Below are 25,410 nucleotides of genomic sequence, written 5' to 3' on the forward strand. Positions count from 1 at the left end.
CACCGTAAATGCAACACCCTGAAGGAAGCATCTGAATCGAGTGAAATTTACACCATGAGTTTGCAGCGATGAGATATGCAACTGATCAGAATTTCAGCGCAGACGCACATCACGCGCGCCTGTGGCGCCACCTCATAGCGCCATTTAAGGCATGGCGATTTCGACGAGTGTACGTTAGGCACGTGTGTTTACCTTGTGGTTGTTTCACAAGACGATCAGTTATGCCTCGTAGACAACAGCGAACATCTTTTGATCAAGTATCCGAATTCGACAGAGGAAGGATAGTGGCTTACCGAGATTGTGAATTATCATACAGAGAAATCGCTAGTCGTGTTGGACGAAACCAAACAACTGTAATGCGGATATGTAACCGTTGGATGCAGGAGGGTACGACGGACCGACGTGGTCGATCGCATTCACCTCGGTGCACCACTGCACGTGCTGATAGGCAAATTGTGCGCATGGCAGTGACGGATCGCTCAGTGACATCCCGAACCATAGCACAGCACATTGCGTCTGTAACGCATCATCCAGTGTCTGCGCGTACCATTCGACGCCGTTTACAGCAGAGTGGTCTGTCCGCAAGACGTCCATTGCTTCGTCTGTCATTGACGCAGAACCACAGACGTCTCCGTCGCCAATGGTGTGATGACAGACGGATGTGGACGGCAGAATGGAATGACGTTGTCTTTACTGACGAGGCACGCTTCTGTCTGCAGCACCACGATGGTCGGATTCGAGTGTGGAGACACCGTGGAGAGAGGATGCTGGACAGCTGCATTATGCACCGCCACACTGATCTTGCACCGGGTATTATGGTATGGGGTGGTATTGGATATTACTCTCGCACGCCTCTAGTACGCATTGCCGGTACTTTAAATAGCTGGCGCTACATATCCGAGGTGCTGGAGCCAGTTGTCCTTCCTTACCTTCAGGGCTCGGCCACAGCCATATTTCAACAGGATAATGCGCGACCACACGTGGCACGCATTGTCCAAAGGTTCTTCGTCAATAACCAGATTGAATTGCTTCCCTGGCCGGCTCGCTCTCCGGATCTTTCGCCGATAGAAAACATGTGGTCCATGGTTGCTCAACGAGTGACCCGGATTACATCCCCAGCTGCCACACCAGATGATCTTTGGCAACGTGTGGAAGCTGCTTGGGCTGCTGTACCCCAGGAACACATCCAACGTCTCTTTGACTCAATGCCGAGACGTGTGGCAGCGGTGATCTCCAACAATGGCGGCTACTCTTGCTACTGATTCTGGCAGGAACCACATGTCACAGACGTCTGTAAATGTAATCATTTGATACTTGGTCAACATGTTATCTACAAAATAAATTTTGTTGTGCTACCTCTTGTCTTTCTTGGTGTTGCATTTACGGTGGCCAGCAGTGTAGTTACAAAAAGCAGTTCGGAAGGAAGTGCATTGAATGAAATGGCGATATCAGAAGGCTTGCTTGTAAAATAGGTTGTAAAGATGTCCTTGGTGAAAGGTATTTAGGAACCTATGGAAACTGCTAACTCACAGCTCCTGGATCACAACCCACTGTGACCAGAGTATACTGAAGATTTAATTAGTGTAATGATGCCACAGTATTAACTATCCTCCTTAAGTGTGAATAGCATACAATCAAACGTAAAAATCCTACATTGACAATATTACGTTTGCAATGAGGACATGGAGACAGGCTTCCAACATGAAGTAGGTGCAGGCAAAATCGCTTATATAACTGGTTATGTGGCGATTCAATGTCGGGCGGTAATAATATAAAAGTAGGAATACCGTAACTAACCACGACCATCCTGGAGAACAGGCGAGGAATCTCCTTAGAGCCGGCCGAGCGGTTCTAGGCGCTACAGTTTGGAACCGCGCGACTGCTACGGTCGCAGGTTCGAAGCCTGCCTCTGGCATGGGTGTGTGTGGTGTCCTTAGGTTAGTTAGGTTTAATTAGTTCTAAGTTCTAGGGGACTGATTACCTTAGAAGGTAATGTTAAGTCCCATAGTGCTCAGAGCCATTTGAACCATTTGAGCCAATCTCCTTAGAAATATTCAAAATAATTTTGGTTGATATTCACGCTCCAATTGGGAGTGGAGGATCACGGGATATAATCATTTTCTTTGTCTGCAGCTTGTGGTCTTGCAGTAGCATTCTCGCTTCCCGCACACGGGGTCCCGGGTTCGATTCCCGGCGGGGTCAGGGATTTTCTCTGCCTCGTGATGACTGGGTGTTGTGTGTTCATCATCACTGACTCGTAAGTCACCAAAGTGGTGTCAACTAAAAAGGACTTGCAATACGGCGGCCGAACTTCCCCGCATGGGGCCTCCCGGCCAACAATGTCATGCGAGCATTTGTTGTTTTCTTCATTTTCTTTAAAGAAGCTGTGGTCCCGCTCCTAGCTCATGCGCAAAATATCCTCATCTTTGGCGGCAATTTATATTACATTATATATATATATATATATATATATATATATATATATAATTTGTATATTTTACTTCAGTTACTGTAGCTAACTTTTTGCCTTCACATAAAATTTCTTTGACACGTTACTACAGATTCGCCCAGATATTCTGGCTGAAACAAGTTCGTGGTGCCCTCCATCAGCAATGCTGGAATTCAGTATGGCGTTAGCCTTGATGACAGCTTCCACTCTCGCAGGCATAAGTTCAGTCAGGTTACAAAATTTCTGTTTTACAGAAATGCTTTTCCTGTTGCTGCCAATCTGCATTCAGTTATTCTTGTTTTGTTGTTCTTGATGTCTGTGTTAAAACCTGTTTTCAAGACAATATTCATTTCGCCGGCCGGGGTGGCTGAGCGGTTCTAAGCGCTACAGTCTGGAACGGCGCGACCGCTACAGTCGCAGGTTCGAATCCTGCCTCAGGCATGGATGTGTGTGATGTCCTTAGGTTAGTTAGGTTCAATTAGTTCTAAGTTCTAGGGGACTGATGACCTTAGAAGTTAAGTACCATAGTGCTCAGGGCCATTTGAACCACTACTCATTTCGTTCAACTCCTCTTGCAAGTTCTTTGACGTCTCTAACAGAAATACAATGTCATTGGCAAATTTCAGTTTTTATATGTTCTCTCTGAACTTTACTCCATTTCTAAATTTCACCTTGCTTTCCCGTACTGCTTGTTCAGTGTACATACTGAATAATATTGGGGATAGGCTACAACCCAGTCTTACTCCCCTCTAAAATAATGCCTTCCTTTCAGGTACCTTGAGTCTGTATAACTGCAGTCAAGTTTCTGTGTAGGTTGTAAATAACTGTGTGCTCCCCGAATGCTTTCTTGACTGCAGAAAGCCGTTCTTCTGACACACAAAATGAGCATTAATGCTCTTCTTGTCAGAGATTCATGATAGCCAATCAGCTTGCAGATCTAAATTTCGCTGTCCCGTGTATTTTACTTTGCACCAGTTATAAGGCTATTACCTTTCAAAGCAATTTATTAAATGAATAATTTTAGAAAAAATTAGAAAATCCACAAATATAAAAAACCTGTTCACATAACTGAATTATTGGTGTATGTTTCACGTTTCACCAGTACCATAAACTGGTGAATTACATGTTACAAATTTCCCCAGAGTATATGACTCACTCACACTATCTGGATACAAATGCGCACACTACTATATGCTCAGTTAATACAATGCAAAGGTTCACATTTCACATTACCTCATGTTCATCCCTTCATTCACACTAATAATAAAATGTATGAGATTAGCATTAGTTAACAGAAAATATATCAGCAGAAAATAAAAACTGTTTACGAAAAATACATGTTTTGACAGCTGAAAGTTATTTTGTCTATAGAATAGTGAAACCTCTTGGCCAGAACCTTAACTACTGGCATGTGGATGGATCATAGGAAGGCACATTTATCATTAAGGATCCATGACTCACCACCTGTTTAAGACTACTTACTAATGTCAGACTTCAAAGGACTTATACCATACCATGAATATGTAAATTAAAGTTAGACGATAGATAAGCTGTGAAAATCTGGTAAGAAGAAGAATATTACTTAATAATACTGAGGAACAGCTGGTAATGATATTAAGAAATTATTTTTCGAGTTTTAAGCTGTTCGTGAGGTAAAGTTACAATTGCATGTGGGTGATAGGCGTCAGTAATTGTCCCATAAGATGTTTCATCTAAACTTTGATTATGTATGGGGAAGTTTTCAGAATGGTAATAAATGGAACGAAAATTGTATTGCAAAAGTAATTAAGAAAGTGGGTGTGGTGTGAAGCTGTTAAGATTAAAATGCTTGTCTGACATTAAAATTGTTCATCAAAGTTATTGAATATAAACTATGAACACTCTATTGCCCACTTGAATTACAACTGAAAAAATGGGGGTATTTAAATCTACCTGCATGGGAATTCTTCTCCCTCAACTGTATACTTTCCAGTTGCTTGAGATCACTTTTGTTCATGAAATATAGGATGAGTGGTTGTGGGTTCTTGTAGTTTTACCTTTCTGAAATATTTGTATAGCCAACCAACAAATTTGACGAATGACATCCCCAAAATCAAGAAGTCCAGCCTCCAACTCCAATAACGAACTACTTGGAACACAGTGATAAATGAAACAACAAAGATTAATCAATACAATGAAGTAATTTTTTCAAAACAGATAATGAACTGAGCCAAAATAGTTCCAAAATTGAGACACTTTAAATAACTTTTTTTAGTAGCAGATAAGTTAAGGTTTGAACATGTCTTTGTAGGCAATCTACAATTTATGAGAAAATCATTCCAAATAAATTTGTTAAATTCAGTTACCCTACAGTTGCAAAAGAATATTTAATATCAATTCTCTTGTAAACAAATGTTGATAAGTTTTGATGAAATCAACTATAGAATAAATTAATTGTTGTTCAGCGAGATTTTGAAATATATTTAGTTACTTATGTAATGGATCATTTCACATTACTTCTTACTCAGATAGATATAAACATGCTACAGTCAAGGCACTTCACAAAAATGGAGACTATAGTGTAGTACCACAAATACTTCTCATTGCAGTAAGAACTTAAAAAATCGATCAAGGATAGAATTTATGAGCACTTAGATCAGAAAAACATTGACAGATGACATAAGAATAAATAAATCAGAAAATACAGAATCGAAATATTTTGTAATTTGGCTATGGATTTTAATTCCTGAAGTATGATATCCTCAGGTAAAAGTTAAAGTAGAGTAGATGACACAGCATATTCACACTTTTCATCTGAAATGAATGACAGAAATCATAATGTAACAGTTCCATATCAATCACATAACAGTACATGGATTATCATTAAACACTGATATATATATATAGATATATATTTTCATGAACAATACAATTATATATATATATATATATATATATATATATATATATATATATATATAAAACAAATTATTTTATTGTATTGTTCATGAAAAAATGTATGTTTTTGATTAATTTCCAGGTGCCATAGATCGCTCTCTGTGGTTTCAATGGAATACAGCTAATGTAATATACATAATTTAATGTTTAAAGTACATAACAGTAAAAGTATAACTAAAGTTTTTCTTTTTGTGTCTTCTTTCTCCATAGTCATTTGAAGAAATGAGTGTGAAAACATAATTTTCCGTCATTTAGTCTCATAGTCTTTTTACCATTATAGTGATAGAAGCCACAGGTAAGAGGCTCAGTGTCATTTATACATATACGGAAATTTTTTCATGGTTTTCAAGGTGAAGAAAAAACTGTCTACTACACAAAGTTGTTTTTAATGAAATAATACTATTGTTACATGATTCAATTACATATATTGTAAATTACTGAGCACTTTTCCTTCATGCAGTAAATATACATTCTCATTGTTTATTCTTTTCTGTGTAGGTAAGATTCAATATTCTACATATTTCTGCTCTTGCTTTTATCAAACATGTAACAGAAACTAAGAGTCAGAAACTCTTGTAGTCTGACGATTCTCATCCAAGTTTACAGATTATGAAACCTCTTTCTAATTATTTTTCATAATTTTGTTTAGGCACTATTTATTGCATTTTTGGCAGATTACAGTTGTTGATAAATTTAGATTTTTGTAAATAATGTTGTCTCTCTGATAACAAAGTAACGAGGAATGTGAATTACCATCAATAATAACAGTACAGGGAAATCGGAGGATTCTATTGCCACATGTAACTTATTTGTAGTGTTGTAACAGCTGTGGCAGAGTGATTATCTTGAAACATCAGTGAGTGTAAATGCATGCCATTAAAAGTGGCAACATAAAATTGCCAAGATAAAATATTTTTACTTTTATAATTATCTCAAAAAAACTCATTCCCAGTCGCACATTTTTCGTAGCTATGACTCATTTCGACGTTTATGACATCATCAGATAGCTGATGAGGACTTAACTGCCAACACTGGCCATACCTGTAACAATTGGCAACTGGAACTCAAAATAAAATTGTTTTATAATAATTGACAATTGTTAATGCTCCATAATCATATGCATATTTTAACTAAACTGACACAGATCTGTTTCAGAATTTGGTTTCTTCAAGCGTTCTGTAGAAATATATGGTCTAGTTAAAGAGAAATCAGTAACTTCATACCACACGGTATCATATGGTGTATATTTATAAACATGCGAAGATAAACACAAGTGCTGCTCATCTGTGATATTATTTTGCGTATTTTAATAGGGGTCAAACTACGTTGCAGGTACTTGAATGGAAACTATCATCAGGTGGTGTGCACTGGAGGGCGCTTCAACACAACATCGGAAGAGAAAGGCAAGTACAATGATAGTGCTTTCACTTTAGTGCGTTTATCTTGACGATCGCGTCCTCACAAGTCTAGTGTGGTGATCTTGGTGGCATGGGTGGTGAGGCGTGTTGTGAGCCTGGCGGCGACAGCTCCTGTGCAGGTGGCGGAGATGGCGTTGACGGCGGAGATGGCGCTGGAGGCGGTGACGACGAACCCGGGCTTGACGGATGTGGCGTCGGGGGCGGCGTCTTGTCAGGTGTCGGGGTCGGCGGTGGGGTCTTGCCGGGCGAAGGCAGCGGCGTCTCTGGCCGTGACGCAGTGGCTGACTTGTGAGTTGGGTCCGGCGACTGGGACCTCGATCTTTGGGTAGGCCGTTGTCGCTGCTCCTGCATGACCTGGGCTATGGTGTTCACCGCGCTGGGGAAGGCCTCTGCGATGGCGGCGTGATGCGGCGTCACGAAAGCGTCTGCCATGACGGCCAGCCGGCAGCTCGTCCCGTCTTTCTCCAGCAGCAGTGATAGCGACAGGCCTGCCAACATCGACACTGTGTTGTACTGTGATAGATAGGCTAAAAGTGACTTCGAGTATATGTCAAGGGAGTGTTACACGACGGTTACTGTTCGAAATAATTGGTGGCGCAGATACAAGCAGACTATGTAAGGCTAAAGGAAATGCAGTGAAAGTACAGAAACGAAGAGCTGAAATAGACTTACCATTTATTTACAATGAAAAATACAATGAAAAGTACATTTATAGCAGATGCTGAATGTGACACCCCTGCACCACCAATACACAGCTGTGCACGTCTAAGCACATTCAAATACACCCAGCGCCAAGTTCGGATATTGATGGTCGAAACTTCGTGGCTGATGCTGTCTTTCAGTTCCTGTACTCTAGTAGTGGTAGTATTAGTAGTAGTAGCAGCAGCTTTACTCACCCGTAGTTCTCTTTTTACAAGTATATAGGACATGTCAAAGTATTTACGAACTTAGATCAGTTTAAAATAAGCTAATTCGTATACACATATATTTACAGACTTCTAGTTAGAGACAATCATAAGATTTACTCCTGGTATAAAATACTTTTTTTACAAATAACTTATTAAATAATGCAGTGCCAGACTGTTCACTCATATCTATCAGTCACTGCACAAGCTATACACATATTGTTTCATAACACATCACACACACACACACACACACACAAACACACACACACACACACACACACACACACACACACACACACACAGGTGATCTCTGGGCCATTTTCTGTACCGCAACTTCCCGTTTGCTATCCTGAAAAACTGAGTCAGCATCCCTCCATAATGAGAGAGATGTTGAGCTCAGAAAGAGGAAGAGATGTTAGTATTGTGCTATGCATAGCTCGGGGGTAAGTATTTCTAGAAAGGAAAAAAGAAGGGAAAAAAACAAAGTGAAGGTGTTATGTGGAATGTTGGATGTTTTATAATCATTACTATTATTATTTACTTGTATAAATTTTTTTTATCAAACCCCTACCATGTTTTAGCTAAGTAATCCTTCAATGTGCAAAATGTATTGCATAACAGGTACTTTTTATCTGCCTTTTTAAATAAGTGTATTTTTGCAATTTCTTTAATCTCTCTACATAATTTACTGTACAGTTTTATTCCTTGGTAGAAAACGCTGTTTTGAGTGTTATGTTTATTTTTTCTTGGTAATGCTATTTTTGATGTGTACAATTGAATGGTAAACGTATTCACATGGAGCAGTTAAAATCACCAGTGCTTTGAAGAGATCTTTGCAATGAGCTCGATCAGTGTTTTTGGTTATTATTTTTGTGGCTCTTTTCTGGAGTTTGGAAATTGTGTTCATATTTTGTGCAGTTGTTCCCCAAAAAGAATGCCATAGCTAAGAACTGAGTGTACATATGAATAATATGTAACAAAGACACTCCATGTTACACAGATGATAGGATTCTAAGGGCATAACAAGCTGATGACATTCGGTTTTCGAGTACCTTTGTGTGTTCACACCACTTCAGCTGAGAATCAATATTCATTCCTAGAAATTTTGCATTTGTTACACAGTCTAGAGAGGTGCCATCTACATTTAATTTAATATTGTCATTTTTCCTCTTCAAACTGAAATTCATGGCATTAGTTTTCTTTATGTTCAATGTCACTATTGCTTATTGACCAATCATAAACTTCCTTGAAAGTTTCATTTACTTTCTCGGCAAGGAGTTATCTTGTTTTCTCAGTGACAATAATATTGCTGTCATCAGCGAACAGAATTTTATCACCATGAGTAACACTTCTGGGAAGGTCATTGATGTATATCAGGAACAGTATTGGTCCTAACATGCTACCTTGCCGAAACCCTATATTTATTTTGGTTCTGGTAAGTCTTTCACTAAATGTTTAGATCTATTTGAAGTATGTTTATCTCTACTCTTTGTATCCTATCTGTTAGGTATGATCGAAACCAGTAATTAGCTACTTCTCTTATTCCTAATGCTTCTAATTTATTTAATAGAATCTTGTGGTCGACTTTATCAAACGCCTTAGAAAGATCCAAAAACATGCCTGTGACACACTTATCTTTGTCAAGAGCATCAAGTACAGCTTTTGTGAATTCTACTAGGCTGGCTCCGTATTTTTGCCATTTCGGAAACCAAACTGCGTATGGATTTCAAGACGTTGCTGTTCAAGTACCCCCACAGGAAAAAATCATTATGTTGTTAGATCCGGCGAACGTGGTAGCCATGTCTGCTGACGTTTCATTTTTCAGTGAAGACATTACTGACGTGTGGCATGTTGCCCCGTCTTGCTGGAAGAAGCAGTGTTGTCTTCCATATTCAATGAGCTGAGCATAAAATGTATCAATAATTTCCATATATGCAACGGTGTTGAAGGCAGTGACAAAAAATATCGGTCCAATAATGAGTGTTACTGTTACGCCGCACCAAATGCCGATTTTATCATGGAGTGGTTGCTGACACACAATGTTAGGGTTCTCACAATACCAGAAAAATGAAACCATGCTTCATCACCCATGGTGTCACGGAAAGGGTGTAACAAGCCATTGTTGATGATATTCAAAAGCCACTTGCAGTGGTCTTTACATTTCTGATTGTCATCCTCCCATAATTGATGAACAATCGTCATAGGATATGTTTGCAAATTAAGGCTTTTCAATATCTGCTAGCAACTGCTACTTATAAGCGCTGTTGGACCAATTTGCGTGTAGATTCTTTGAGATCTGAATAATTCTTCGGCGAATGTCTCCAATAACTTCCGGTGTGAGAACTGAATGAGTTTTTTGTCGTTTTAGATTTTGCACAGATCCGTAGTTGCACCAATTTTTTTTACAGACTCTTTATTGCTGCCTTTCCTGGTAGTCATCTATACGGATACTTGACCCCGAAAATTTCGCAAATTTCCTTAATCGAACCTGTTTCCACCTACGCTTCCACAATTTCAATTCTTTCTTCTGCCGAGAAAGTCATTTTGCAGAACACAAAGAGAAACGCCTAACTTCACTGATTCAGTTCTGACAGAAGAATGCTAACAAACGATTATTGCACAAAACTGTCCACTGCTGTAGCTGTTTATTTCAGAAGTCGAAATACTGCATTCACTTTCAAAGAGGAGGCGGGCAATTTTTAACTGCGCCACGCTGTATATAAACTGATACGTGGTTATCGACTACGCACCGTCGTCCGATTAGCAGGGAGAGTGCTGTGCCGGACGGGACCTAGAGGGAGCGCGCGTCGCGTGGGGTAACAAGATTTCAGCAGCTGCGAGTCGACAGGCGGTAGGCGTGAGTACATGGAGGAGAAAGGTGGATTCCTTACACAGTGTTCTAGTCGGAATCATGTGCTGTGTGCACGTCCGTCCAGAGCTATTTTTCCGGGAATTGTTTGTACTTCGTGCTGTTTGCGTTGCGCCAGGGATAGACGGAGTGAAGTCGGGAGTCTGGCCACAAATGGCCAGAGCCAGCTGCGGGAAATGTTCATGAGAGTCGCTTAACAAATGTTTCATGCTTTAAACGGAGTGATACCATTTCATCTCTGTGTGCTCGCCCGTCGTTTTGGTTGTCTGTCAATTACCTTGTTCGGAGCGTGCTTTCCAAACTTCTATGAACTAATGAACTTGCTTTATTTTGTTATAGAAGCTTTGGGGTCAAGGTGCTTTGTAAGATCAGTTTTGGACGTGAATGTGGTGGCGTACTTGCTGGAGTATCATATCCTTGTTGAACACGCACGTCGCCCATTGCTCTGCCGATGGCCGAATGTTTATCCAATGGCCGCTCATTATGTCCACCGCTTGGAATGGTTGATGGTGCAGTGAACAATAAGCTGTGTATACTTGTTGTAATAAGACGATGCATCCTGTCTAAGAATTCTCGGCAAGTGTAGAATATGATTACTGCAATGTTTATTTCCTAAAAACCGTTGGTTCAGCAAGAGGGGTTTTGTCGCCAAGATTGTCTGACTAATTGTTCAGTACTAAGTCGGTCATTAACTAATATATTATACATTTTGTCATTTCACTTAGTTGATTTTAATTAGCTAGTGCCCTTGGTCTGAGCACCTGTTTAAAAATTTTGCTACCACCAAACGAGCCGGCCGCTGTGGCCGAGCGGTTCTAGGCGCTTCAGTCAGGAACCGCGCTGCTGCTACGTTCGCAGGTTCGAATCCTGCGTCGGGCATGGATGTGTGTGATGTTCTTAGGTTAGTTAGGTTTTAAGCAGTTCTAAGTCTAGGGGACTGATCATCTCAGATGTTAAATCCCATAGTGCTTAGTCATTTGAACCACCAAACGGGCTGTCAGATTCCCGTAACTAGTGGTTAAGGCCTACGCGCTCTGTTATCTTGGTTAGATGTAACTCTTTAAAAATTGTCTTTTGAATTAGTTCAGTTACGCGAGCTTTTGCCCTTCCTATGGACTTAAGGTTACTGTTTCTTTTAAAAAGGAGTCATTTTCAATTGTTAATCTATGTGGGCACGAGCAGTTGTTTACTTATTTTGCTACTACTAAATCCCTAGTTTTAGCTGCCACAGTGCCCTAATTAGTTGCTAAGTTTATTGTGTTTAAAATAGTCATTTTCCTATTTGCCAATTTTAGAGGGCAAGGGCCCTTAGCTTTCTTTTAATAGCACCAAATCTGGTTGTTGTTTCTTGTTAAACCTCCCTAATTAACTGAGGCGGACACGGTCCGTGATTTTATTGATCAAAAGTTACGGCTTTAAAGTCTGCCTTTTAAATTTGTTAATTCATGTGAGCAAGCGTTCTTAACTGTCTTTCAAATGTTATCTTTAATGGGCTAGCGCTCTTATCTCGAGTACCCATTTGTATTTTTCTAGCTCAACGTGCCGTTTGTAGTTTACTGACTCTTCAGTCTGATTAGTTGCGGCGAAGTATGTCCACTGTTTCATTGATTAATAGTTAATGTTTAAAAACTGTCTATTCGTTGTTAAATTATGTGTCTCGGTACTTTTGCCTGCCACTCTGAGGTAGTGCTCGATGTTATGTATAATTTCAAAACTCTTTGCTGTCAAATTTAATTTATTCAGCACAGTATAACACAGCAGTGTTAATCGTGATTCTAAGGTGTGTTTAAATCTCGCTGAATTAAGAAGTTTAGAGCCTGCTTCGAGTCAGTTTCCTAGTTCCACCTGCTCTGGAGTTGTAACTATTATAGTTATTTAAAAGGATTGTTTGCTAGACAAACTTTTCATGTGTATTGCCTCTGTATGTGCTATTAGAATTTTTGGTTGTTTTGATAAAAATAGGTATTATTAGGAATTGCTCAGGACAATAATATATGCATACCTTTGATGTCCTTTTTAGGTTGTGATGATAAAGTTTTGGAAATCAAATACCTTACTGCGTTCCACTCAAGGCTCTTGAATCCAAGGAAACCCACTCAAGGGGTAAAGATAGCCTAAACCTGTCTCGCTATACCTTCATAAATGACCAACTGGATAATGTCCGATACTCCATAAGCTGTTTGCGAATGATGTTTTATGTGGGGAGAAGTTGCAACGCTAGAAAAGTGTAGTGAAATGAAGGAAGGTCTGCACAGAATCGACGTATGGTGCAGGGATTGGCAGTTGACCCTCAACATAAACATATTGCGCCCAAATAAGCAAAAAGACCCGTTTTTCTAAGATACAATGAGTACAGGCAGTCATAACATTAAAACAGCTGGGGGTACGCGTGTGGAGAACATGACTTTACTCGTAGCAATAATAGACCCCAGAATGAGAACATCCGAAGAATCCTTACGAAGTGTCGTCCACTTCCAAAGAAGCTAGCTTACAAAACCGTCGTTCGATCGATACTTGAACATTGCTGGACAGTCTGGTACCCCTACCACATAGGACTGATGGAGGAAATAAGGACGATGGAAAGAAGAAAAGCATGTTTCGGAACAGTGTTCTTTATTAGACGTGCAAGTGTCACAGAGATGCTCATCCAGCTTCTGTGATATACGCTACCAGAGAGGCGTTCTCAATCACGTTACTGCAAAAATTTCGATTGCTTAAGTTACTAGAAGGCTGAACCGACAAATTAGTTCCTCCTATGTATACCACGTGAAAAGACTATGAAGGTTGAGGATGGGGATGCGTGTGAGTGTTTCTAGCTCTGACAGTTTGTTACTCTCAGGTAGTACTTGCATAATTGTTTACACCAGAGGGGAATTTTCGCTAAAAGTTACTGCCTTATAGTTACTTGGAGCACTTTTCGTGCGTTTCTGAGAGTCCTGCGAGAGCAAATGTGGAAAGCGTTTATACACATCAGTGTGTCTATGAGAGTTGAGAGATCATGCGAGATTTTTCTGTCGTAGCTATTTGCATGAAGAAAGGCGTTGCGATGAAGGAGTGTCCGGCTGCGGCTGCACTTTTAATATTTTGAGTGGCAAAGAAAAAATGTAAACGACGTCGTTCATGTTGAATAACAGAGCGGATTAGGCAGCGTGTTGATTTTGGAGCATGGAAGAATCTGATTGTTGAGCTTTTGGCGGAAAGTCCCATGTTCTTGTTGTTGTGGTCTTCAGTCCTGAGACTGGTTTGATGCAGCTCTCCATGCTACTCTATCCTATGCAAGCTTCTTCATCTCCCAGTACCTACTGCAACCTACATCCTTCTGAATCTGCTTAGTGTATGGATCTCTTGGTCTCCCTCTACGATTTTTACCCTCCACGCTGCCCTCCAATGCTAAATTTGTGATCCCTTGATGCCTCAAAACATGTCCTACCAACCGATCCCTTCTTCTAGTCAAGTTGTCCCACAAACTTCTCTTCTCTCCAATCCTATTCAATACCTCCTCATTAGTTACGTGATCTACCCACCTTATCTTCAGCATTCTTCTGTAGCACCACATTTCGAAAGCTTCTATTCTCTTCTTGTCCAAACTGGTTATCGTCCATGTTTCACTTCCATACATGGCTACACTCCATACAAATACTTTCAGAAACGACTTCCTGACACTTAAATCTATACTCGATGTTAACAAATTTCTCTTCTTCACAAACGTTTTCCTTGCCATTGCCAGTCTACATTTTATTTCCTCTCTACTTCGACCATCATCAATTATTTTACTCCCTAAATAGCAAAACTCCTTTACTACTTTAAGTGTCTCATTTCCTAATCTAATCCCCTCAGCATCACCCGATTTAATTTGACTACATTCCATTATCCTCGTTTTGCTTTTGTTGATGTTCATCTTATATCCTCCTTTCAAGACACTGTCCATTCCGTTCAACTGCTCTTCCAAGTCCTTTGCTGTCTCTGACAGAATTACAATGTCATCGGCGAACCTCAAAGTTTTTACTTCTTCTCCATGAATTTTAATACCTACTCCGAATTTTCCTTTTGTTTCCTTTACTGCTTGCTCAATATACAGACTGAATAACATCGGGGAGAGGCTACAACCCTGTCTCACTCCTTTCCCAACCACTGCTTCCCTTTCATGCCCCTCGACTCTTATAACTGCCATCTGGTTTCTGTACAAATTGTAAATAGCCTTTCGCTCCTTATATTTTACCCCTGCCACGTTCAGAATTTGAGAGTATTCCAGTTAACGTTGTCAAAAGCTTTCTCTAAGTCTACAAATGCTAGAAACGTAGGTTTGCCTTTTCTTAATCTTTCTTCTAAGATAAGTCGTAAGGTTAGTATTGCCTCACGTGTACCAACATTTCTACGGAATCCAAACTGATCTTCCCCGAGGTCCGCTTCTACCAGTTTTTCCATTCGTCTGTAAAGAATTCGCGTTAGTATTTTGCAGCTGTGACTTATTAAACTGATAGTTCGGTAATTTTCACATCTGTCAACACCTACTTTCTTTGGGATTGGAATTATTATATTCTTCTTGAAGTCTGTGGGTATTTCGCCTGTCTCATACATCTTGCTCACCAGATGGTAGAGTTTTGTCATGACTGGCTCTCCCAAGGCCATCAGTAGTTCTAATGGAATGTTGTCTACTCCCGGGGCCTTGTTTCGACTCAGGTCTTTCAGTGCTCTGTCAAACTCTTCACGCAGTATCTTATATCCCATTTCATCTTCATCTACATCCTCTTCCATTTCCATAATATTGTCCTCAAGTACATCGCCCTTGTATAAACCCTCTATATACTCCTTCCACCTTTCTGCCTTCCCTTCTTTGCTTAGAACTGGGTTGCCATCTGAGCTCTTGATATTCATACAAATGGTTCTCTTCTCTCCAAAGGTCTCTTTAATTCCCCTGTAGGCAGTATCTATCTTACCCCTAGTGAGACAAGCCTCTACATCCTTACATTTGTCCTCTAGCCATCCCTGCTTAGCCATTTTGCACTTCCTGTCGATCTCATTTTTGAGACGTTTGTATTCTTTTTTGCCTGCTTCATTTACTGCATTTTTATATTTTCTCCTTTCATCAATTAAATTCAATATTTCTTCTGTTACCCAAGGATTTCTATTAGCCCTCGTCTTTTTACCTACTTTATCCTCTGCTGCCTTCACTACTTCATCCCTCAGAGCTACCCATTCTTCTTCTACTGTATTTCTTTCCCCCATTCCTGTCAATTGTTCCCTTATGCTCTCCCTGAAACTCTGTACAACCTCTGGTTCTTTCAGTTTATCCAGGTCCCATCTCCTTAAATTCCCGCCTTTTTGCAGTTTCTTCAGTTTCAATCTGCAGCTCATAACCAATAGATTGTGGTCAGAATCCACATCTGCCCCTGGAAATGTCTTACAATTTAAAACCTGGTTCCTAAATCTCTGTCTTACCATTATGTAATCTATCTGATACCTTTTAGTATCTCCATGATTCTTCCAGGTATACAACCTTCTTTCATGATTCTTGAACCAAGTGTTAGCTATGATTAAGTTATGCTCTGTGCAAAATTCTACAAGGCGGCTTCCTCTTTCATTTCTTCCTCCCAATCCATATTCACCTACTATGTTTCCTTCTCTCCCTTCCCCTACTGACGAATTCCAGTCACCCATGACTATTAAATTTTCGTCTCCCTTCACTACCTGAATAATTTCTTTTATCTCGTCATACATGTCATCAATTTCTTCATCATCTGCAGAGCTAGTTGGCATATAAACTTGTACTACTGTAGTAGGCATGGGCTTTGTGTCTATCTTGGCCACAATAATGCGTTCACTATGCTGTTTGTAGTAGCTAACCCGCACTCCTATTTTTTTATTCATTATTAAACCTACTCCTGCATTACCCCTATTTGATTGTGTATTTATAACCCTGTAATCACCTGACAAAAAGTCTTGTTCCTCCTGCCACCGAACTTCACTAATTCCCACTATATCTAACTTTAACCTATCCATTTCCCTTTTTAAATTTTCTAACCTACCTGCCCGATTAAGGGATCTGACATTCCACGCTCCGATCCGTAGAATGCCAGTTTTCTTTCTCCTGATAACGACGTCCTCTTGAGTAGTCCCCGCCCGGAGATCCGAATGGGGTACTATTTTACCTCCGGAATATTTTACCCAAGAGGACGCCATCATCATTTAATCATACAGTAAAGCTGCATGCCCTCGGGAAAAATTACGGCTGTAGTTTCCCCTTGCTTTCAGCCGTTCGCAGTACCAGCACAGCAAGGCCGTTTTGGTTAATGTTACAAGGCCAGATCAGTCAATCATCCAGACTGTTGCCCCTGCAACTGCTGAAAAGGCTGCTGCCCCTCTTCAGGAACCACATGTTTGTCTGGCCTCTCAACAGATACCCCTCCGTTGTGGTTGCACCTACGGTACGGCCATCTGTATCGCTGAGGCACGCAAGCCACCCCACCAACGGCAAGGTCCATGGTTCATGGGGGGGAAAGTCCCATAAGAATATAGAAATTTTACAAGAATGATAATGATGGAGGTGGAAGAAATGCTTTTTATAATTGGACCCAGCACTGCCAATCTAGATAATTTTTACTGTTAAAGACAGCTAATGACACTAATATTTCTAGCACCAGCAACGTTTATTCTCTTTAATATTTAATACAGTAACAATTGCATTGATATAGTGCACCAGATTTCATCTTGGGACCCACATACGCTCGAAAGCCAAATAGGGCGGATATCTGATAAAACAAGCGTTTCCTGACGTACATTTATTTGAATGTTTTTACTTATATTGACTTAAGGGTCCCTCGTAATTTCGTTAAGGTCTGTTACTCAACTTCCAATGTAATAATATACTCACTAAATACCAGTTCATAAAGAATTATTGATACCGGTACAGCTGTATTACTTTAAATGGAACGTCATTTTTCCGAGTTCCAAAATGATTACTTTCAAACATACTTCCCTTGCTTTTCTACGTTAATTAATCTATGTTATAAAACTACTTTGCCTGTTTCCTTGTCTCATTTTCTGTATTCAGTAACTATACATTAGATAACGCTGGATTTTCCTTGTATGTACTAATTAAATGTAGAAATTCATCCTGAGTTCACAACCTGGTAGCTTACTTCATTACTCTTTTTGCCAACACGCTGCTGACTTTCACTTCACAGAGTGTATCCATCGCGATGGTAGTCCCAGCAGTCTCGACAAAATGGCTCTGAGCACTATGCGACTTAACTTCTGAGGTTATCAGTCGCCTAGAACTTAGAACTAATTAAACCTAACTAACCTAAGGACATCACACACATCCATGCCCGAGGCAGGATTCGATCCTGCGACCGTACCGGTCGCTCGGTTCCAGACTGCAGCGCCTAGAACCGCACGGTCACTCCGGCCAGCGAGTCTCGACAATGCCGTTACACATTTCGAGAACTGATTGTTGCGATGCTAATATCCCCCAGCGGGTAACCCGTTAGTCTCTTATACACATTGTCGTAATAAAGTGGGATCAAATCTCTTAAGTAAAAATTTTTATTTTATTTTATTTTATTAGCTGCGTATAATGTGCCTCTGATGTTTTTATATGTGTTTTGCTTTGTTTAGGTCTAGAACTTCTGAAATAGGCAAATTGTTCGTGTGGGAGGTGAACCGGACGATTTCTTCGCTCACAAACATGCCACGGCTACAAATTATGGCTCAAACACACACTTCAGTGGGTACTTTTATTTAATGTGTGCATGAGTACGGTGAAATATAGTTCCAATAAATTGTAGTGTAAAAACTGAATTACGGCACAAATCCGGGACCAATATGGCCGCTCAGCGCTCTCTCAGTACTCTCAGCTCTCCCGATAATGCCTGTGTAGTTTTTCCTTGTCTGAGAGCTACGGCGAGCAACTCTCGAGAGATAGGGTTGCCCCCTACACTGGGGGGGGGGGGGGGGGGGGGGGGGTGTCTAAACTGGTAGAGAGGGACTGTCTGAGATATTGCCCCACTCTCAGACACTGCAGGCGAGATGACTCTCGGCACAGACAAGGATGCTACTTCGTACTCTCGGCACTGTTTACACGACATACGTTACTCGCAGAACCTCTCTGACAGTGAAAAAGTCTCATGTGTACAATTAGCTTAGACAGACTCGAGCTCACACAGACGTTTATCACTAATCGTTCTTCCCGTGTACCATTTGCGATCAGAACAGGGAAGGGGACAGCTGGCAGTAGTACACAAAATATCCTCCACAGCACACCGCGAAGAGGATGGTGGGGTATAGACGTAGATGTAGATGTCTACGTGTAGCACTACGACATCCAAAAGTTGTTTTAGGTATTATGTAATTATTACAAAACAAGACTTCTTTTGTTATCTTTGACAAACGTTCATTGCTTGAAACGTACGTCTCACTTAACCTATTTCGTACGAGTTTTAAGAGGCGTTATTATCGCAGCTTGTTATAGTATCAAGCAAAGAGTCGGCAGCTTTCAAAGAAACTAACCAATAATTTCAAATAAACTGTTCAAAAGAAGTTATGCACGACCATAATGACTTGCAGATGTAATATTCGTTCCGAAAGCTCTGTGGCAGTACTCTTTTGACGACACGAATACGCTACATACAGCCTTCTGTCTAACGGAGGTAGAAGAAAACTTGCAGTGTAGTTTAGTAGGGCGCGCTGTGTCGTGGGAAACATGCCACTTGTTTAGTCTGTCAATATGCCTCAACATGTCTCCAAGTTTCGATCGTGTGAGAACCGTCACTTTAAGGCAGGAAACTGGCCAGTAAGATACACTGCTCGACGAATCACAGCGACATCACTCAAACCTTCAGCCACTACCGTGAAACTCAAAGCACTTAGAATCTCCAGCTTAGTGGTCCCTCACTGTTAACAACACCTGCTGAATACCGCAGTCTACAAATAACAGCTTGTAAGCATCCGGACAAGAATGCAACAGAACTTCTATTCTGGAAGCAACTTGAACGGCTATGTCCATCTAGATAGTAAGAATCGTCTCCATTCGGTCCATTTGTCGTCTAGGCGACCACTGCGAATATCAGTAGAAGCTGCTCCTCTCCCCCCGCCCCCCACCCCCTCGGTATCGTTGCCGCGAAGAAGATAGTGAAGGGAACACTTGGAATAGAAACTGTAGTATAGGATTTATCTGATGATCACTGTAGAGGAATGTGGCAACGGTCAGGTACCAAACGCATGTCTCGGCCATGGAGTGCTACGGATTCGGCACAGGTCAATCATATTTTAGGCAGGTAACTTATGTGGAGGTCGGAGGTCTCCCATCTCTGTCGAGTGTAATTTGAAGGCTTTGGAGTATTGGGACAGGATCCTCCGGCCTACTGTCTAGCCCTGAAGTCAACATTTCGGAGGTAGGTTCGTCTTTGTATACGATAATCCGCGAAAACGTCGCACCTGCTCGTGAACACCTACAGTGGGAGGACAAAAATATGGAAACAATGCGAGAAACGCGTGCGTGGATATAAACGCAGACCTTACGGTTTGTTTCTGTCAGGAACAACGTGCTCCACGACCGTATTAATGAGATCCAAGATAAGAGGAATGGCAGCATCGGACGTAAATTTTTAGTCTATTTATTACAGATCAATTTCGGCTAATGTGCAGCTATCTTCAGTGAAATTCAGCCATCGTGACATGAATATAACTGCACTGAAGGTAGCTGCACAATAGCTGAAATCGATCTGCAATAAGGATTTATGGCCGATACTGCCCTTCATCCTGTTGGATAAACGCAGACGCTAGCCAGGCCTACAGGTCGCCGTTCTATAAGGGGTAATCAAATGAAAATCGAACACCTGCCACAAAGGGACAATGGAATCCTTCCATTCGACACCAGTCATCACACACGTTAAGGCATTTATCCCACTGGAACACGATAGGATCAATTCGTGTTCCGTAAAACGCTGCCGGCAGCTGGCAGATCCGCGACGGCACCAACCCTTGGACTTCCTCGTTCGACTAAAACCGACGCCCATGCATGTCTTTCTTCAGAGCATCGAAGTTGTGAAAATGACACTGCGAGCAATCCAGGCTGTACGCAGGGTGTTGCAGTGTTTCTCAACTAAATCGCTGCAGCGTAGCCTACGGCCGATAGCATTACTGGGCACTTTGACTACATGGCACATCGCACTTTCTGCAAAGTGTCTTCATAGCGCTGCGTATTGCTCGTGGTTCCAATCTCGAGGAACTCGACGAGCAGAGAGCCCCTGCATTATCCCCTCCCCCCCCCCCCCTCCCCACTGCCAACTGGACCGAGGCTACGCATCATTGATTTGGTTGAGAAACACTGCAACATCCTCTGTACAGCGCGGATCTTTCACCGTGTGATTTTCACGTCTTTGACGACCTGAAGAAAGACATAAGTGGATATCGGTTTCAGTCAGACAAGGAAGGGCAAGAGTGGATCCGTCAGAGGCCGACACGTTCTGCGAAAGAGGAATACACCGTCTCGTCTCCCAGAACGGTAAGTCTTTAGTCAATAGTTTTGAATGATCGCGTTGTAGCGGGTGTTCGGTTTTCATTTGACTACCCATCATATCTAAACACGAACGGCACATGTTCAGTGATCCCCACACATTGTAAGTATTGTTATCAGAATAGCGTTCTGTGTAGTTATGAGTGCTTTATGTCGGAGTTAAGTGACCTCAGACGTGGGAAAAATGTTGCTATTTGTATATTGGCTGCTTCCGCAACCAAGGCAGCCAAAATGTTTAGTATTTCAAGAGGCCCCATATCTAAGATTTACACCTCATACAGAGAAAGTGAAACAACGTCATCCTCTAAATCACAACGCGAACGAAAGTATATGTTGAGTGCTCATGACGGGCCATCGCTGAAAACAACTGTGACAAAAAATAAGAGGACTGCAAGTGTAAAAGTCACTGCAGAACTGAATGTTGGACTCGCGAACTCTGTCAGCACCAAAACAACATGAAGGGAGCTCCATCAGCAAGGAACTGTAAGGCGATCTGGAATTCCTGAAAACCATTCATCAGTGATGCAAATGCCCGTAAGAGGAAAACGTGCTGCTGAAGTCATAAAACCTGAACTATGGAGCAATGGAATACCGTCATTTGGTCGGATGTTTACAACTTCTGTCCGAGCGTACGCGCCAAGAGTGAAACATGGCAGGGTTCTGGTGATGATTTGGGCAGCCATACCGTTTTATTCCTTGGGCCCCATTGTTACTGTGCAATGTCGTATTACTGCCAAGTATTATGTCACAGTTTTGGCTGGTCGGGTCCATCGCATGGTACAATGTTTGTTCCCAAATGGTGATTCTGTGTTCCAAGACGACAGGTCCCCTGTTCGCCCAGCTCGCATTGCCCAGTGCTGGTTTTCTGAGCACGAGGATGCATTGTTGCATCTCCCCTGGCCACCACAGTCGCCATATCTCAATGTTTTTGAGCCTTTGTGGTCTAATTTGGAAAGAAGGGTGCTTGGTCGCCTACCCACCTACATCATCATTATCTGCACTTGCCACTATTTTGCAGGAAGAACGCTATAACGTTCCATCGAAAACCGTACAGGACCTGCATTCATCTATTCCAAGCCATCTGGAAGCTAAAATGCCAACAGGTTTCCTGCTGCCTATTAGGCTTGGTATGTATTGTGTTTTTTGGCGTTTCCATATTTTTGTCCATCCCCTGTACAGCAAGTGGCAAGAATGAAATGAATGGAATGTGCTACTATATCTAACGCTCCCGGCTCTCTGGATCACCTTAGGAAGACCGCTGCCAATGGTGGAACAGGCTTGAGCAGCATGTCACCTTGTGGGTACATGCCAATGAGGATCCAGGCACGTTACAGTAACCAGCCTGGATTAACACGGTATTAAATGTTGCCAAAGATTGTATTTTCACATGTGTGCCCTTTCGAGAAGACGGTCTTTACTCACAGACACCCAGCTGGTGCAAAACAGATATACGGTATTGCAGTGTCTGTGTTTTGTTGTGCACTGATAACGTAAGGAACGAGGAAGTTCTGCACAGGATCGGAGAGGAAAGGAATATGTGGAAAACACTGATAAGGAGAAGGGACAGGATGATAGGACATCTGTTAAGACTTTAGGGAATGAGTTCCATGGTACTAGAGGGAGCTGTAGAGGGCAAAAACTGTAGAGGAAGACAGAGATTGGAATACATACTGCAAATAATTGAGGACGTAGGTTCAAAGTACTACTCTGAGATGAAGGAGAGGAACTCGTGGCGGGCCGCATCAAACCAGTCAGAAGACTGTTGACAAAAAGAAAAAAAAACTTTTGTTCTGGAGTACGATGCAATGTTCTTTCGGACATTCATGCATGTCCGAAGGAGCAGGCGCTGCGGCGACTAAAACTGTTAATGGAATGCATTAGTAGTTGTGAATATGGACATCCATCAACTGCATAATGGAATGACGATAATGAACATTTGTGCTGGACCGGCATAAGATACACTTATGCTGCAGTTACTTTATATTGCTTCCTTTTTTCCAATGGTGTCAGGTGCGAATCTTTTGTTTCTATCTATTTATTTTAGAAATAGGAATTTATTAAAGATCAGAATGAAAACTGGAGGGAAACAGGGGGAAGAATGCTTCTGGATGTTTAAAGTTAATAAGTATTTGTACATCTGTTTTTTGAATTGGGAAAAGGTGGAATGGACTGATGTATCTTCTTGAAATCTTAAAGATACTGCTGTGAGCTGTAAGGACAGAAGGCATATAAAGAACTCTGCGCTACACAGGAAGTGGTAGTAAGAATGAGAAAACAGAGACAGATGCCGGCAAAGTTGTTAAAAAATGTTGAAATGGCTCTGAGCGCTATGGGACTATCTGAGGTCATCAGTCCCCTAGAACTTAGAACGACTTAAAATCTAAGGACATCACACACATCCATGCCAGAAGCAGGATTCGAACCTGCGACCGTAGCAGTCGCGCGGTTCCGGACTGAAGTGCCTAGAACCGCTCGGTCACCGCGGCAGGCGGCAGAGTTGTTAGACGTGTGTGTGTGTGTGTGTGTGTGTGTGTGTGTGTGTGTGTGTGTGTGTGTGTGTAATCTTATGGGACTTAACTGCTAAGGTCATCAGTCCCTAAGCTTACACACTACTTAACCTAAATTATCCTAGGGACAAACGCACACACCCATGCCCGAGGGAGGACTCTAACCTCCGCCGAGACCAGCCGCAGAGTCCATGACTGTAGCGCCCCAGACGCTCGGCTAATCCCGCGCAGCAGTTGTTAGACAAGGGTGCTGTTTGTCATCAACGCTTTTTCATATTTATGCTGAGAAACTAATAGACAAAGTATTAGAAAAAGCAAGAGGCATAGCAGTAGAAGGAGGAACAATAAAAACAATTAAGTGTGTAGTAATCAAGCAGAGTTGGTTGAATCGGAGAAAAACTACAATTTACAATGGAGAGAATAATATAAGTGGGAGAAACAAATAAGATGTTTCAGATACATAGGAAGTTTGGTGGCATAATTGGAGGCTGCGTGGTATATATACACACACGAGGGTATTCCCAAAAGTAAAGTCTCCTATTTTTTTATAAGACCTGTTTATTTCTACAATGGTTTACATCAGTTTACAGTTTGAACATTACGCTATTTTTCGGCATAATCAACATTTCTGTCGATACATTTTTGTAGACGCAGTGGCAGTCTTTGTACGCCCATGTCATACCAGCTCGCCACCATGCTGCGAAGAAGGATGCCGCCATTGGTGTGATTATTGCATGGTCCCAGGTGTAAAATGGTATGCCCAGGTTTCGTCACCCGTGACAATTGAGTCCAGAAAGTTGTCCTGTTCGGCTGCAAGGCGGTGAAGAAATGCGCGGAAGCATCAACTCGCTGCATGTGGTCATCAGTCAGCATGCGTGACACCCATCTTGCACACACCTTCCGGTAGTTCAATGTTACCGGTGAAATTCTGTGAGCGGTGCTTCGGGAAACCTCAGGAACCAACGTGCAGAGATCATCCAGGGTGATCCACCGATCTTCACGCAGGCTTTGCTCAACCATCAACACTGTCTCCTCAGAAACTGACAGTCTACCGCTCCTTTGTTTGTCGTGAATTTCGGTCCGACCAGCTGCCAACTCTCTACACCACTTATGAACATTTTTGACATCCATGCACAACTCACCATACACTTCCGTCAATTGGCGATGGATTTCAATCGGCGCAGTGCCCTTTGCCCTCAAAATCCGAACAACTGGGCGCAATTCGCACTTGGCGGTAACATCCAACGGGAGCTCCATTCTCAATGGCTGCCAAGCCAAGGCTGGGCGCCTCAGCGCGGCGTGCGCATGTTAACACACAGTGCGTGAAGCACTCTTCATAACAGTGTGTGCAACTGCCACACAAACAGAGTGTACTTATAAAAAATAGGAGACCCTACTTTTGGGATTGCCCTCGTATGAAAACTGAATCTTCTGAAACAATTGGAGAATATAATGCAATACTCAAGAAATGTAAATGTGTTAAATGAACTGATTATACATATAACGGGAAAAGCCCCTTTAAATTTTCCGTGAAATTGTTATAAATTTGACGTCGCCTGTTTCAGCTGCCTTCAGTACATGTCATAGTAGTGACACTGGGCCATTAGAACCTGCTGTTTGAGACATGTGACTCCAGCTGAGAATGTCTTCGATTTCTCAATTTAAAAAAAAATTGTAGCTCCGCCACAAGAAAACTAGAACTTCATGTTGAGAAATCACGAGGCGGTGCCATTGAAATCTCATTCCGGATGTTATCGACTATTAAGTTTCTTAATTAATAGCCATTGTTTTGTTAAATACATTACA

At 41.7% G+C, this 25,410-nt stretch overlaps 1 protein-coding gene across 1 annotated transcript in view; it reads right to left on the reverse strand.

The window, feature by feature from the left end:
• Positions 1-6,050: 6,050 nt before the first annotated feature.
• The window catches only part of LOC126457418 (uncharacterized), a 151,217-nt gene continuing 131,857 nt past the window's right edge, over positions 6,051-25,410 (reverse strand). The window contains exon 9 of the mRNA XM_050093687.1: positions 6,051-7,292. Within this exon, the coding sequence (XP_049949644.1) occupies positions 6,853-7,292 (440 nt within the window). The 3' untranslated portion in view covers positions 6,051-6,852. The remainder of the gene's footprint in view (positions 7,293-25,410) is intronic.

Source organism: Schistocerca serialis, chromosome 2 (assembly GCF_023864345.2).
Source record: "Schistocerca serialis cubense isolate TAMUIC-IGC-003099 chromosome 2, iqSchSeri2.2, whole genome shotgun sequence".
Taxonomy (NCBI): domain Eukaryota; kingdom Metazoa; phylum Arthropoda; class Insecta; order Orthoptera; family Acrididae; genus Schistocerca; species Schistocerca serialis.